General features: G+C 48.1%; 1 protein-coding gene across 1 annotated transcript in view; it reads left to right on the forward strand.

Annotated features, from left to right (window-relative positions):
- Positions 1–6282: 6282 nt before the first annotated feature.
- The window catches only part of LOC144676550 (scavenger receptor cysteine-rich domain-containing protein DMBT1-like), a gene marked incomplete at its 5' end in the record, with an annotated part of 57687 nt that continues 48296 nt past the window's right edge, over positions 6283–15673 (forward strand). Inside the window, 2 exons of the mRNA XM_078536953.1 lie at positions 6283–6588; positions 11806–12123. Coding sequence (XP_078393079.1) covers positions 6283–6588; positions 11806–12123 — 624 coding nt within the window. The remainder of the gene's footprint in view (positions 6589–11805; positions 12124–15673) is intronic.

Genomic DNA, 15673 nt, shown 5'->3' on the forward strand with positions numbered 1-15673 from the left:
CTCAGACCTCTCCCATCCATGTATCTATCCGATTTATTCTTAAAACTTAAGAGTGAGCCCGCATTTACCACGTCAGAAGGCAGCTCGCGCCCACACTCTCACCCTCGGGCATTTAAGGGTCAACCACATTGCTGTGGGTCTGGAGTTACGTGTAGGCCAGGCCAGGTAAGGAGGGCAGATTCCCCTCCCATGAAGGACATTAGTGAACCAGATGGGCTTTTGCAACAATCGACAATGGTTTCACCGTCATCATCTGATTTTCATTGAACCCAGGTCCCCAGAGCATTGCCCTGTGTCTCTGGATTACTAGCCCAGTGACAGTACCACTGTGCCATCACCACCCCCCTTGGAGTGCGTTAGAGATTCAGGCTAATGCTCTGAGGATAGGTGGGTTCAATACCACCAGGCAGCTGGTGGAATGGAATTAAGTGCCTGAAGATGGAATATCAAGCTGTTCCCAGTAAGGGTGACCCTCGAAACTAATCATCGATTGCCCCGAAATCCCATCTGGTTCACCAGCGTCCCTTTCGGGGAAGGAGATCTGGCGTCCCCTTCACCCGGGTCTGGGCGCACGTCACTCCAGATCGACAGCAGCGTGGTAGGAAGGAACGTTAGGATGCGAAGAAGACATAAGGGGTTGCGCAAAGCTAGGTTGGAGTGAGCGGGGGGGCAGAAATTTGGCAGGTGGAGTATAATGTGGGAAAATTGTGCACTCGTCCACTTTGGCAGCAAGGGTAGAAGCTTACATTCCTTAGCGCCCTCTGAAAGTGGCCGGGCAAGCCATGGAGGTCGAGGGCGATTAGGGTTGGGTTGCCAACACTGGGCACATCTCATGAGAGAACAAAGCAATTCTGGCACAGATGTTCCCAATATAGGGTGTGACCTGCTCACTCCACGCGCTAGAGACGAGGAGTAGAGTCTGACTTTGGGACAATCGATTGAGATGCGCATGACCAAGCTGTTCAGTGTGAACTAGAAGCAGGAGTTGGCCATTCTGCTCCTCGAGCCTGCTCCCCCATTCATTGAAATCCCGACTGTGGCCTCGACTCCACATTCTGCCGATCTCTTGTAACCTTTGATGCCCTTGTTAGTCAAGAATCGATCTGCATTTGCCTTATGAACATTCATTGACCCCCAGCTCCCACTGCTGTCTGGGGACGAGAGTTCCACAGACTCACAACCCTTTGAGACAGGAAAAACATGAATAAGTTCTTCTCATCTCCGTCTTCAACGGGAAATCGCTTATTTTTAAACTGCGTTCCCTCGTTCTGGTTTCTCCCACACAAGGGAAGTACCCTCTCAGCCTCCCCACCCTATCGAGCAGCCCCACCGCCACCTCAGAAACTTATATGTTTCAATAAGATCACCTCTCGTTCTTCTAAACTCCACTGGATACTTACCCAGCCCGTCCAACTGTTCCTCATAATATAACCATTGCACCCCAAGAATCAGCCACCCTCTGACGCATTTATATCTTAAACAGGGAGAGCAAAACTATGCACAGCACACTGTCGATGTGGTCTCACCAATACACTGTAGAACTGGAGCAGAACATCCTCAGATTCCATTCCACTTACAATAAACCACAACGCTCCATTTGCCTTCCCAATCGCTTGCTGTGCCTGTATACTAACTTCACCTACTTCAGGACGCCCAGATCCCTCTGTATCCTCACAGTTCTGGGACCTCTTCTCCGTCTAGGTAATGTGCTGCTTTTGTAGCCTTGCTGCCAAAGTGGATGAGTTCATGTGATCCCACATTATACTCCACCTGCCAAATTTCAGCCCCCACTCACTCATCCTAGCTTTGCACATCCCTTATGTCTTCTTCACATCCTACGTTCCTTCCTACTGATTGTCCTTTACCTGTTCCTGCCAGCCATTCCTGCTTGCAATGCATAAACATCCGTCTGAAACCACAGCCCCCACACCCCAGACAAATGGAGGCAGCAATGTGGAGGCTTTCCATCTCCCGTTGGTTGGTTCCAGAGTCATTTTTGTGATTGGCTTCCCGAAGGAGCCTCTCTCTAGGCTTTAAGCGCGTGTCATAAGAAGCGGTGTTGCATCTGATGCCAGTTTCTGCGCTCTGCCTGCTACTCGATCGCGATTGGTGGAGAGCGGGTGACCCATGTGACATCTCCTCCATTGTGGCGCTACTCAAAACACAACCACAGTTTTGACACCTTAGCACACAACGGTGTTAAGATAGGCCAACAAGGGTTGTGCCCAAAACCAATGCTTTAGCAAAGTCAGAAAACAGGAGGGGGGAGTGGAGAGGTGGGAGAGATTGAGGTGGGGGTGGGGTGGGGGGTGTGGGTGGGTAGGGTCATTTGGGTGCCCGGCCACGAATGGCAAGTGTGGAGGAAATTGTGGTAGCACCAGCTGTCAGAGGGGCACTGAGTTCTTGGAATGCTCCAGGAGGGTGTTGAAGAGGATAATGGCGATTTGAACAGTGCAGCCATCACTGGACCAGTAGCCATAAGACCATAGGAGCAGAAATTAGGCCATTCGGCCCATCGAGTCTGCCCCACCATTCAATCACGGCTGATAAGTTTCTCAACCCCATTCTCCCGCCTTCTCCCCGTCACCTTTGATCCCCTTATCAATCAAGAACCTATCTATCCTCGGTCTTAAATACACTCAATGACCTGGCCTCCACAGCTTTCTGTGGCAATGAATTCCATAGATTCACCACTCTCTGGCTATAGAAGTTTCTCCTCATCTCTGTTCTAAAAGGTCTTCCCTTTACTCTGTGCCCTCGGGTCCTAGTCTCTCCTACTAATGGAAACATCTTCCCCACGTCCCACTCTATCCAGGCCTTTCAGTATTCTGTAAGTTTCAATCAGATCTACCAATCTACGCCATCGGAGGCGGGTGTTGAAGGAGAACTAATGCACCTGAATTTTTTTTTTTAAGAAGACAGAAAATGCTGGACAAAGTCAGCAGGTCTCGCAGCACATGTAGACAGAGAGAAAGAGAGTTAACATTTCGAGTCCGTGTGACTCTTCCTCAGCGCTCTGCATCTAATGCATCCAAAGTTGTCTAATGCCCTTTGCAGCATCAGGAAATGCAACAATTTCTTGCCAGTGGAGGGAACCAGATAATATGATGAAAGTTCAGTAGGATTTTGGATTGGGGATGAACAGGCACTAAAGATAGGCTATTCGCAATGAACTAATAGGTAATTAGCTAATAGACATAATAGGCTATTCATAATTAATTTTAAGATAGTTCACTAATTTATTAAGAAGAAGCAGTTTAGATGAAGTAATTATCCAGGGAAATATATGTGCCGCGGCATTTCAGAGTGGTTTACTGGGGACGAGCAGATGGCTGGTGTAGAGTGTGTTAATCTCAGTAGCTGGTGATGGCAGTGTTTTGCTCACTAGCTCAAGCCTCCCTCCGTCCTCCCTCATTCTCCTCTGGTCCATCTTCCACCTGAAGAGGGAGGCTGAGCTCGGCCTCCACCACCCCCTCTTCCCTTGCACGGTTTCTCTGTGATTCTCCCCACAGATGCTGCCTGGGGCCTGTCTGTCTGTCTGTCTGTCTGTCTGTCTGTCTGTCTGTCTGTCTGTCTGTCTGTCTATTTATCGTCTGTCTGTCTGTCTGTCTGTCTGTCTGTCTGTCTGTCTGTCTGTCTGTCTGTCTGTCTGTCTGTCTATTTATCGTCTGTCTGTCTGTCTGTCTGTCTGTCTGTCTGTCTGTCTGTCTGTCTGTCTGCCTGTCTATCTGTCTGCCTGTCTATCTATCTATCTATCTATCTATCTATCTATCTATCTATCTATCTATCTATCTATCTATCTATCTATCTATCTATCTATCTATCTATCTGTCTATCTGTCTGTCTGTCTGTCTGTCTGTCTGTCTGTCTGTCTGTCTGTCTGTCTGTCTGTCTATTTATCTGTCTATCCATCTGTCTATCCATCTGTCTATTTATCTGTCTATCCATCTGTCTATCCATCTGTCTATTTATCTGTCTATCCATCTGTCTATCCATCTGTCTATACATCTGTCTATCCATCTGTCTATCCATCTGTCTATCCATCTGTCTATTTATCTGTCTATCCAACTGTCTATTTATCTGTCTGTCTATTTATCTGTCTGTCTATTTATCTATCTGTCTATTTATCTGTCTATCAATCTGTCTATCCATCTGTCTATCTATCTGTCTATCCATCTGTCTATTTTTCTGTCTATCCATCTGTCTATCCATCTGTCTATCCATCTGTCTATCCATCTGTCTATTTATCTGTCTATTTATCTGTCTATCCATCTGTCTATCCATCTGTCTATCTATCTGTCTATTTATGTGTCTATCCATCTGTCTATCCATCTGTCTATTTATCTGTCTATCCATCTGTCTATCCATCTGTCTATTTATCTGTCTATTTATCTGTCTATCCATCTGTCTATCCATCTGTCTATCTATCTGTCTATTTATGTGTCTATCCATCTGTCTATCCATCTGTCTATTTATCTGTCTATCCATCTGTCTATCCATCTGTCTATCAATCTGTCTATCCATCTGTCTATTTATCTGTCTATCCATCTGTCTATTTATCTGTCTATCCATCTGTCTATTTATCTGTCTATCCATCTGTCTATCCATCTGTCTATCCATCTGTCTATTTATCTGTCTATCCATCTGTCTATTTTTCTGTCTATCCATCTGTCTATCCATCTGTCTATCCATCTGTCTATCCATCTGTCTATTTATCTGTCTATTTATCTGTCTATCCATCTGTCTATCCATCTGTCTATCTATCTGTCTATTTATGTGTCTATCCATCTGTCTATCCATCTGTCTATTTATCTGTCTATCCATCTGTCTATCCATCTGTCTATTTATCTGTCTATTTATCTGTCTATCCATCTGTCTATCCATCTGTCTATCTATCTGTCTATTTATGTGTCTATCCATCTGTCTATCCATCTGTCTATTTATCTGTCTATCCATCTGTCTATCCATCTGTCTATCAATCTGTCTATCCATCTGTCTATTTATCTGTCTATCCATCTGTCTATTTATCTGTCTATCCATCTGTCTATTTATCTGTCTATTTATCTGTCTATCCATCTGTCTATCCATCTGTCTATCTATCTGTCTATTTATCTGTCTATCCATCTGTCTATCTATCTGTCTATTTATCTGTCTATCCATCTATCTATCCATCTGTCTATTTATCTGTCTATTTATCTGTCTATCCATCTATCTATCCATCTGTCTATTTATCTGTCTATCCATCTGTCTATCCATCTGTCTATTTATCTGTCTATCTATCTGTCTATTTATCTGTCTATTTATCTGTCTATCCATCTGTCTATCCATCTGTCTATTTATCTGTCTATCCATCTGTCTATCCATCTGTCTATTTATCTGTCTATCTATCTGTCTATCCATCTGTCTATCCATCTGTCTATCCATCTGTCTATCCATCTGTCTATCCATCTGTCTATCCATCTGTCTATTTATCTGTCTATCCATCTGTCTATCCATCTTTCTATCCATCTGTCTATCCATCTGTCTATCCATCTGTCTATCCATCTATCTATCCATCTGTCTATTTATCTGTCTATCCATCTGTCTATCCATCTGTCTATCCATCTGTCTATTTATCTGTCTATCTATCTGTCTATTTATCTGTCTATCCATCTGTCTATTTATCTGTCTATCCATCTGTCTATTTATCTGTCTATTTATCTGTCTATCCATCTGTCTATCCATCTGTCTATCCATCTGTCTATTTATCTGTCTATCCATCTGTCTATCTATCTGTCTATCCATCTGTCTATTTATCTGTCTATCCATCTGTCTATCCATCTGTCTATCCATCTGTCTATCTATCTGTCTATCCATCTGTCTATCCATCTGTCTATCCATCTGTCTATTTATCTGTCTATCCATCTGTCTATCCATCTGTCTATCTATCTGTCTATCCATCTGTCTATTTATCTGTCTATCCATCTGTCTATCCATCTGTCTATCCATCTGTCTATTTATCTGTCTATTCATCTGTCTATCTATCTGTCTATCCATTTCTCTATCCATCTGTCTATTTATCTGTCTATCCATCTGTCTATTTATCTGTCTATCCATCTGTCTATCCATCTGTCTATCCATCTGTCTATCCATCTGTCTATTTATCTGTCTATCTATCTGTCTATCCATCTGTCTACCTATCTGTCTAGATTTCGGATCTCTGACAATGCCCCGTTTTTTCGGCTGCTTATCCCACGTGTTTTTACCGGAATAATGCTTTTCCCCATCTGATTCCTGGTACAGATTACCTCGTGACGCCGGATATCAGTGTGAGCGGGGATTCCAGCAGGTTAATGAAAGGACAGTCCGTTGAGATCCTGTGCGAGGCACCCAACTACTTCTCGGGAGCCAAGTTCTACCTGTACAAGGACAACGACCAGAACTTCATCAGCACGACTATTGCTTCCTCGCGCCTGCTCCGCTCCCACTTCAAACTTCACCACATCACGAAAGAGGACCAAGGCAACTACTCCTGCTCGTACCAGGCAGACATCGTTGGAAAGCACTTCAACTCCTCCCGCAGTGACCCCATATACCTTACGGTGATCGGTGAGTAGCGCTGAGCACCACCGGCTGCTCTTTATTCCAGGCGGGCGTCTCTGGCTGGGTCAGGGGTTTTCCAGGATCTTGACTCTGCGACAGTGAAGGGAACGGCCGATATATTTCCAAGTCAGGATGGTGAGTGGCTCGGAGGGGAACTTCCAGGTGGTGGTGTTCCCCGTGTGTCTGCTGCCCTTGTCCTTCTAGGTGGTAGAGGTTGTGGGTTTGGAAGGTGCTGTGGAAGGAGCCTTGGTGAGTTCCTGCAGTGCATCTTGTAGATGGTACACACACTGCTGCTACTGTGCGTCGGTGGTGGAGGGAGTGAATGTTTGTGGATGAGGTGCCGATCAAGCGGGACTGCTTTGTCCTGGACGGTGTCGAGCTTCTTGAGTGTTGTGGGAGCTGCACTCGTCCAGGCAAGTGGGGAGTATTCCATATCACCCTCCTGAGTTGTTCCTTGTGGATGGTGGACAGGCTTTGGGGGAGTCAGTGGGTGAGTGACTCTCGGCAGGATTCCCAGCCTCTAAGCTGCTCTTGTAGCCACAGTATTCATATGGCTGGTCCCAGTTCAGTTTCTGGTCAATGGTAACCCCCCCAGGAGGTTGTTGGTGGGGGATTCAGCGATGGTAGTGCCATTGAAAGTTCAGGGGCGATGGGCTGCACTTTCTGGTGTTGGAGATGGCACTTGTGTGGCGCGAGTGCTACTTGCCACTTGTCAGCACAAGTCCGGATATTGGTCCAGGTCCTGCTGCATTTGGACATGGACTGCCTCCGTACCTGAGGAATCAGACGCAGGACAGAGCAGGTAAGGACAGCAGGTTTCCTTCCCTAAAGGTATGAGTAAAGCAGATGGGTTTCGATGACAATCATCGTGATAGAAATGATGGCAGCAGTTCAGCCATTTCATGCAGTTGCAAAAACACCTTCATACCGAATTGGCTGCAGTAAGTACTGTCCAATACGTGGAACATGTATGTTAGATTGTTCGATATAGTGCCCCAATATTAATATTCGGCTGCCTTGGCATCAGCGGGAGTGAAGAGACTGAGGAGGGGGGCATTAGAAAGCGTGAGCATAGGGACATATGGCCTAGGAGGCAGGAGTAAGTCCTTTGAACCTGCAACACCACTCAAAAGATCATGGTTCAACTGGTCATTTCCCACTTTCCTGTCTTCCCCCCCACCCCACCCCCCGTTAATGTTTGACCCCCTCGCATCATAAAAAACGATGTAACTCAGCCTTGAATAAATGTTGACGCCCAGCCTCCACTACCTCCTGTGGAAGAGAACTCTACTTTCTCTCAGAGAGAGGAAACAACACCCCCTTTTCTCTGTAATTGACAGAGAGACCCTAGTGTTCTTGAAACATGTTCCCTCGTTCTAGTTTCCCAGATGAAAGGAAATATTCTCCCAGTATCCGCTCGCTCCAATTCCCTCAAGACCTTCCATGTTTCAATAAGATCTCCCCTCGTTCTTCTGATTTCCCATGGATCTCCGTTTAACCTTTATCCCCGGATAGTCATTAGCATAGTTGCAGACTTCAGGAGGGCAAGGCTCCTGGACCTGGTGGACCACACCCTATGATCCTAAAGGGAATGACTGCAGAGATAGTGGGTGGATTGGTTGCAATCTTGCAAAGCTCCACCTAGATTCTGGTAAGTCCCCAGCGGATTGGAAAGCCGAAAGTGTGAGACTTGCTGAGAAAATATATTCTGTTGAAACATTTCATCTTGCGCCCAACAGGACATTTGCCCTGAGGAGTGCGAGATGTAAAGAATGGATAACATGTCTTTATTTTCAGCAACATGTTCAAGTTCTGTATCGCCAAACGGCTATTTGTAACACAATAATACGGAAAGGAGGGAGGCTGAGAGCAGGGAACTGCAGGCCAGTTAGTCTTAACAGCTGGGGAAATGCGAAATCCATGACTGAGTAGGCACGCCTTTAGATAATCATAATGCAATCCGGGAGAATCAACAAGATTTTGCGAAAGGGAGATAGTTTTTGAAAAACGAATTGGAGCACTTTAAGGATGTAACAAACAGGGGCGGTAAAGGGGAACCAGTAGATGTGGTGACCTTGGATTTTGATAATGTGCCTGATAAAGAGCGCAATGTAAAAGACCATGGGGGCAGAGGGTGATATATTAGCATGGATAGGAGATTGGCTGACTAACAGGAAACAAGGGAGTCCGGACAAATGGACCATTTTCTGGTTGTCAAACCATAACTCGTGGAGCACCGCAGGGATCGTTGCTGGGGCCTCAGCTATTTACAATCGATATGAATGACTTGGATGGAGGGACTGACTGTATTGCAGCCAAAGCTGCTGAGGTTAAAAACACACTGAAACGAAAAGTCTGCGAGGGTTAGGTGAGTGGGCAAGACATTGGCAAACGGAGTACAAAGTGAGGTTGTCCATTTTAGAAGCCGAATGGAGAAGCAAAACATTACCAAAATAGAGAGAGGTCGCAGAATGCTACTGTACAGAGGGAACTTGGTTTCCTAGTCCGTGAATCACACAAGGTTAGCATGCAGCTATAGCAGATAGGAAGTCAGCGGCAAGGCCAGCAGTTATTGACCGAATTGCTCACACCGCTGTCAGAGACGGAGTTCCAGGATTTTGACCCAGCGGCAGTGAAGGAACGGCTGATTATATATCCAAGTCAGGATGGTGAGTGGCTTGGAGGGGGACTTCCAGGTGGTGGGGTTCCCCATGTGTCTGTTGCCCTTGTCCTTCTCGATGGGATTGGAAGCTGCTGCCTCAGGAGCCTTGGTGGGTTCCTGCAGCACATCTTGTAGACGTTGAGGGTTGGGGATTCGGCGATGGTCACGTCATTGAATGTCAAGGGGCGATGGTTAGATTCTGTCTTGTTGGTGATGGTCATTGTCTGGCACTGATGTGGCAACAAATGTTACTTGCCCTTTATTGCAAGGGGGAATGAGATATAAATGTCGGGAAGTTTTGGTATAACAGTACAGGGCGTTGGTGAGACCACACCTGGAGTATTGTGTACAGCCTTGGTCTCCTTGCCTGAGGACGGGTATACTTACATTGGGAGCAGTGCAGAGAATTTTCACTAGGCTGCTTTCTGGGATGAAAGGGTTGTCTTATGAGGAAAGGTGGAGCACGTTGGGCCTATACTCATTGGGTTTTAGAAGAATGAGAGGTGATCTGTTTGACGCACATGGTATCCTGCGGGGGCATTGACAAGGTAGACACCGGGAGGTTTTTGCCTCCCGCGGGGGTGTCGAGAAGCAGGGGGCACGGTTTAACATTAACGGGTCTCCCGTTTAAGACGGAGGTGAGGAGGAATTGCTTCTCTCAGTTAGTCTCTGGAATTCTCTTCCCCAGAGGGCACAGGAGGCTGGTTGACTGAATATATCCAACGCTGAGTTAGACCAGATTTTTGGATGGCAAGAGAGTCAAGCATCATTGGGGGGTGGGTGGGGGGAGGGCGGGGGGTGTGGTGGTGTGTGGGGGGCAGGCAGGAAAACGGAGTTAAGGCCACAAGCGGATCAGCCATGAAGTAGGCTCGATGGACCGAATGGCCTGCTCTGTTTCCAGTTCTTGCCTTCTTGATGATGAAGGGTGAATTGCGCAGACGGATGGAAGATGGGATCGAATTTGGAGACGTGTTCGGTGCTGCGGTTGGGAGGGACTAACACAGGAAGACAATATATGATGAATTGTACGAGGCTGAGCGCCTGGTGGGAGGATACACCTTGCTGGTCAAATTCACGTACCTTTGAAGGTGGCCCATTGTGTTGATAAAGCAATTGAAAGCAAATATGGGTCACATAGGTAATAGGGGCAGGAGGAGGCCATTCTGCCCCTTGAGCTTGTTCTGCCGTTCAACTAGGTCAGGGCTGATCATCTACCTGAACACAATTGCCCCGCATTAATCCCATATCCATTGATGTCATTGGTACCTGGACATCTATCAACCTCTGCCTTGAACATACTCGATAACTGAGCTTCCTCAGCCCTCTGGGGTAGAGAATTCCAATGGCTTACCACCCCCCCCTGAGTGAAGAAATTCACCTACATCTCAATCCTAACGGCCAACCCCTTGTTCTGAGACTGTGTCCCCTGGTTCTAGACACCCGCCCTCCCTAGCAAAGAGGGAATCATCCTTCCTGCATCATTGAATGTGTTAAGTGTGTTAGTATAGCGTGTTGAACTGCTATTACCGCATTCTGCTATCTTACCTTTACGCGCTATCAGCACCTTCTTTAGCCTTTAACACTCCCTTTGCGTTGCGTCCATGACATCTTTATCAATATGTCCTGAGCTCCCCCCTTGATCCCTGTAAGAATGTTGGGTCCCTCAATGAGAACACCTCTCGCTCTTCAAAACCCTATGGAGCACATGCGCCGACTCCTCAATCTCTCCTTACGAGGCAATCCCGCCATCCCAGGAATTCGTCCGGTGGCCCCTCGGCCCCACTCCCTCGATGGCAATTACATCCTTCATAAGAAGTGTTGAGATGAGCGCTTGAAAAGCCGTAGCAGGTGCTGGAAAAATGGGGTTAGAATAGTTAGGTGCATGATGGCTGGCATGGACATGATGGGCTGAAGGGCCTGCTTCTGTGCTGCATAACTCGATGATAAGGAAGCCAAAGCTCTAGGCAATACTCCAGGTGTGGTCAAGCCAAGACACAATTGTGTCTCTGCACAAATGCAGCAAAACATCTGCAATTGCGACTCGAATCCTCTTGTGATAAAGACCAACATGCCAATTCCCTTCCTCAGTCCCCTTACTTGCACCGTACTTCCTGTCATATAGTGACCAGAACTGTCTCCAGCACTCTAGTTGCAGTATAACTCGTGTTTTCCACCCCACCCAACTTCTGTACTAGGGATAAGGCGAAATAGGGGCAGATTTTGGATTCATCTCAGTCAGAGCTGCCCATCCCTTGAACATTTCAAGCAACCATACTGTAGGAGTCACATGTAGGCCAAACCCAAAGCGCATGTCCTTCCCTAAAGGCTATTAGGATTTTGCAACAATTGCTGATAGACGGTTAACAGCAACGAGGCCAGCTTTAGAATTGCAGATTTATTAGTTGAGTATCAATCCCCACTGGCTGCTGGTGAACTCACGTCCACCAGACCACTAGCCTGGGACTTTGGGATTACTAGCCCAGTGATGTTACCGTTACACCACCATCTCCCCAGAGGGCTAATTTCCAACTGGCCGGGCTAACGTGTTTCCTCTCTTGCAGATGACGTGGCACTCCGCTTAGTCAACGGAGAGAACGACTGCTCGGGCACCGTTCAGGTGTACTACAACGCAACCTGGGGTTCGGTGTGCGGCGAATTCTGGGGCATCACGGACGTGCAGGTGGTCTGCAGGCAGCTTGGCTGCGGTTTTGCCAAGGGGCAAATGGACCCGTCGCAGTTCGCCGACATCCAGAAACCCATCTGGCTGAGCATGGTCCAGTGCAGCGGCGCCGAGGCCCACCTGTGGGTCTGTCCGGCGAGAGCCTGGATCAGCGGGATCAGCTGCGATCGATTGAACGGGGCTACTGCCACGTGCTCTGGTAATGCCCGCGCGTACGGGGTCGTTTTGGCCTTTTCCTGCTCCCAGTATTAAAATGAATCGAGCACATGCACACACATACACATAACACTCCCAGTGATGCCTGCTTAGTTCCGACACTGCCAACAGACCTCAGGAACCATGTAATGCATTGGAAATTAAAATTCCCTCAAAAGTTGCCCATAATGCGAATTCTACAAAAAAAAAACTTACAGAATATATTTCAGCAAAACTGGAGTCCAGGAGTCATTGCATCCATCCACCCAGCATCATTTTATATCCACAGTCATAGTCAACCACTGCAGATGCTTATGTACATACGTAAGCAGTGTTATTTTACACAAGTTCCTGTGCGCGAGTGTCTACACTTGCCCTTTAAGCGTGCTGGGCCGCTAGTCACTAGCGATGGTGCGGAATGTACAATCTGGGCGGGCGAATGGAGTGGTGGATGTGCTGGGGGTGGGGGTGGGAGTGAGGTCCGGTTCCCCTTCCAAGTCACTCGCCCTCGAACGATATCGGCCGTCCCCTTCGCTGCCTCTGGGTCCAGACCCTGGACTTCCCTCCCTCCCTCACTGCGCTGAGGGTGTGTACCCATGCCCCTGCAGAGGCTCCAGAAGGCAACTCACCAGCACCTTCTCAAGGTCCTGCGAGGGATGGGCAACAAAGCGCTAAACCCGGCCAGCGACAGCCGCACCCCATGAACGAAAATGCGAAAAAGTTGGGGGGTGGGGTGCAGGTCTGCTCAACGCTGGGACGGTCTTGATAGGCCGAATGCTCCCCCCCACCCCGCCCCAGCTCGGGTTGTTTTGTGTGTGCGCGAAACCGTCTCCTGGGGTCCACCCTTGATTCACCCCTTGAACATAAAGCTGGGGTCTTGGGGGTTGGGGGTGGGGATCGGTCAGTTTTCAGGCAATGGGAATTGGTCAATATCTACGAGGGAGACATGGAAGTATCTCTCCGGGGTTAGAGAGGGAGACAGACGATCGGCAATATGCGTGGAGAGAATGAGCAAGTCCCGGAGAGATCGGAGGATCACAGAATCACACACACAGTGCAGAAGAGGCCCTTCGGCCCATCGAGTCTGCACCGACACGTGAGAAACAGCTGACCTACCTCCCTAATCCCATTGACCAGCACTTGGCCCCATAGCCTTGAATGTTTATGACATGCCAAGTGCTCATCCAGGTACTTTTTAAAGGATGTGAGGCTAACCCGCCTCCACCACCCTCCCAGGCAGCGCATTCCAGACCCTTACCACCCTCTGGGTAAAAATGTTTTTCCTCACATCCCCCCCCTAAACCTCCTGCCCCTCAACTTGAACTTGTGTCCCCTTGTGACTGACCCTTCAACTAAGGGGAACAGCTGCTCCCTATCCACCCGTCCATGCCCTTCATAATCTTGTACACCTCGATCAGGTCGCCCCTCAGTCTTCTCTGCTCCAACGAAAACAACCCAAGTCTATCCAACCTCTCTTCATAACTTAAATGTTTCATCCCAGGCAACATCCTGGTGAATCTCCTCTGCACATCCTCCAGTGCAATCACATCCTTCCTATAATGTGGCGACCAGAACTGCACACAGTACTCCAGCTGTGGCCTCACCGAGGTTCTATACAACTCCAACATGACCTCCCTACTTTTGTAATCTATGCCTCGATTGATAAAGGCAAGTGCTGCATATTCTTTTTTCACCACCCCACTAACATATCCCTCTGCCTTCAGAGATCTATGGACACACACGCCAAGGTCCCTTTGTTCCTCAGAACTTCCTAGTGTCATGCCGTTCATTGAATACTTCTTTGTCAAATTACTCCTTCCAAAGTGTATCACCTCACACTTTTCAGGGTTAAATTCCATCTGCCATTTATCGGCCTGAGATGGCGGCATAGTGATAATATCAGTGGACCCGTGATACAGGGGCCTCAGGCTAATGTGCAAGGGACATGGGTTATACAGACTGATCCTCAACCCCCACCTCCCTCCACCACCCCCCCAACCCAATTTAAGCATGGGAGAAGCTAAGGAGTCAACCCTACATGAACTACCTAGACCGTTCCAAGCAATTGAACCCAGGCAGTTGGGGGCCTAATGGTCATCTCACTAGTCATGTGACTAGTTGAGCTAAGCAATGTGGAGGGTAGGCAGGCTTTGGGGAGTCAGGAGAGGAGTTACTCGCCGCAGAATTCCCAGCCTCTGACCTGCTCTTGTAGGCACAGGGACATAGGGATGCAGGAACAGGAGTGGGCTATTCAGCCCATCGAGCCTGTTCCTGCGATGTGCTGGCCCTGGAGAGGGTCCAGAGGAGGTTCACGAGAATGATCCCAGGAATGAAAGGCTTAACATGTGAGGAATGTTTGAGGATTCTGGGTCTATACTCGATGGAGTTTAGAAGGATGAGGGGGGATCTGATTGAAAATTGCAGAATACTGAAAGGCCTGGATAGAGTGGACGTGGGGAAGATGTTTCCATTAGCAGGAGAGACCAGGACCCGAGGACACAGCCTCAGAGTAAAGGGAAGACCTTTTAGAACAGAGATGAGGAGAAACTTCTTTCGCTAGAGTGTGGGTGAATCTATGGAATTCATTGCCACAGAAGGCTGTGGAGGCCAGGTCATTGAGTGTATTTAAGAGCGAGATAGATAGGTTCTTGATTGGTAAGGGGATCAAAGTTACGGGGAGAAGGCGGGAGAATGGGGTTGAGAAACCTATCAGCCATGATTGAATGGCGGAGCAGACTCGATGGGCCGATTGGCCTAATTTCTGCTCCTAGGTCTTATGTCCATCATTGGATTATCTCATGGCTGATCATCTACCTCTCCGCCACTTTTCCACACTATCTTCATAAGCATCGATGTCATTAGTCTCCAGATGTTCACTCTTGATCGTGGCCAATGATTGAGCTTCCACAACCCTCTTGGCTGGGAATCCCAAAGATTCACCCCCCACCCCATCTGAGTGAAGAAATCCTTCCTCACCCCAGCCCATTACCCTGACATTCGGTCCCCCCCAGTTCTAGGCTCACCAGCCAAATTGTGCATCCAACCTTCATCCACCCTGTCACGCCCTGTAAGATTTTCCTAGGTTTGAGTGAGGCTACCCCTCATCCTTCGGAACTCCAGGGAATACAGACCCTGTCCCCCCCCCAGTCTCTCCTCATAAGAAATCCCAACACCCCAGTGATTAATCTGGTGTACCTCCATTGTGCAGGATTTATGTGGGGGTGGGGTTCAGCTCAGTTTCTGGTCAATGGTAACCACCCTCACCCCCAGGATGTTGATAGTTGGTAACTCAGCGATGGTAATGGTATTGAATGCCAAGGGGAGATGGTTAGATTCGCTCTTGTTGGAGATGGCCATTGCCTGGCACTTGGGCGGCCTGAAGGTTACTTGCCACTGGTCAGCCCAAGCCTGAATGTTGTCCAAGTTTTGATGGAGATCGGCACGGGGGTTTGGGGCTAGAAAACTGAGGCGCCATTTTGTCACTTGCACGGCCGGGAAATGGCGCAATTTTCCCATCTAAGACCTCTTGGACACCTTGCAGTAACGTCCCTCTG

This window comes from Cetorhinus maximus, unplaced genomic scaffold, assembly GCF_964194155.1.
Source record: "Cetorhinus maximus unplaced genomic scaffold, sCetMax3.hap1.1 HAP1_SCAFFOLD_1691, whole genome shotgun sequence".
Lineage (NCBI taxonomy): Eukaryota > Metazoa > Chordata > Chondrichthyes > Lamniformes > Cetorhinidae > Cetorhinus > Cetorhinus maximus.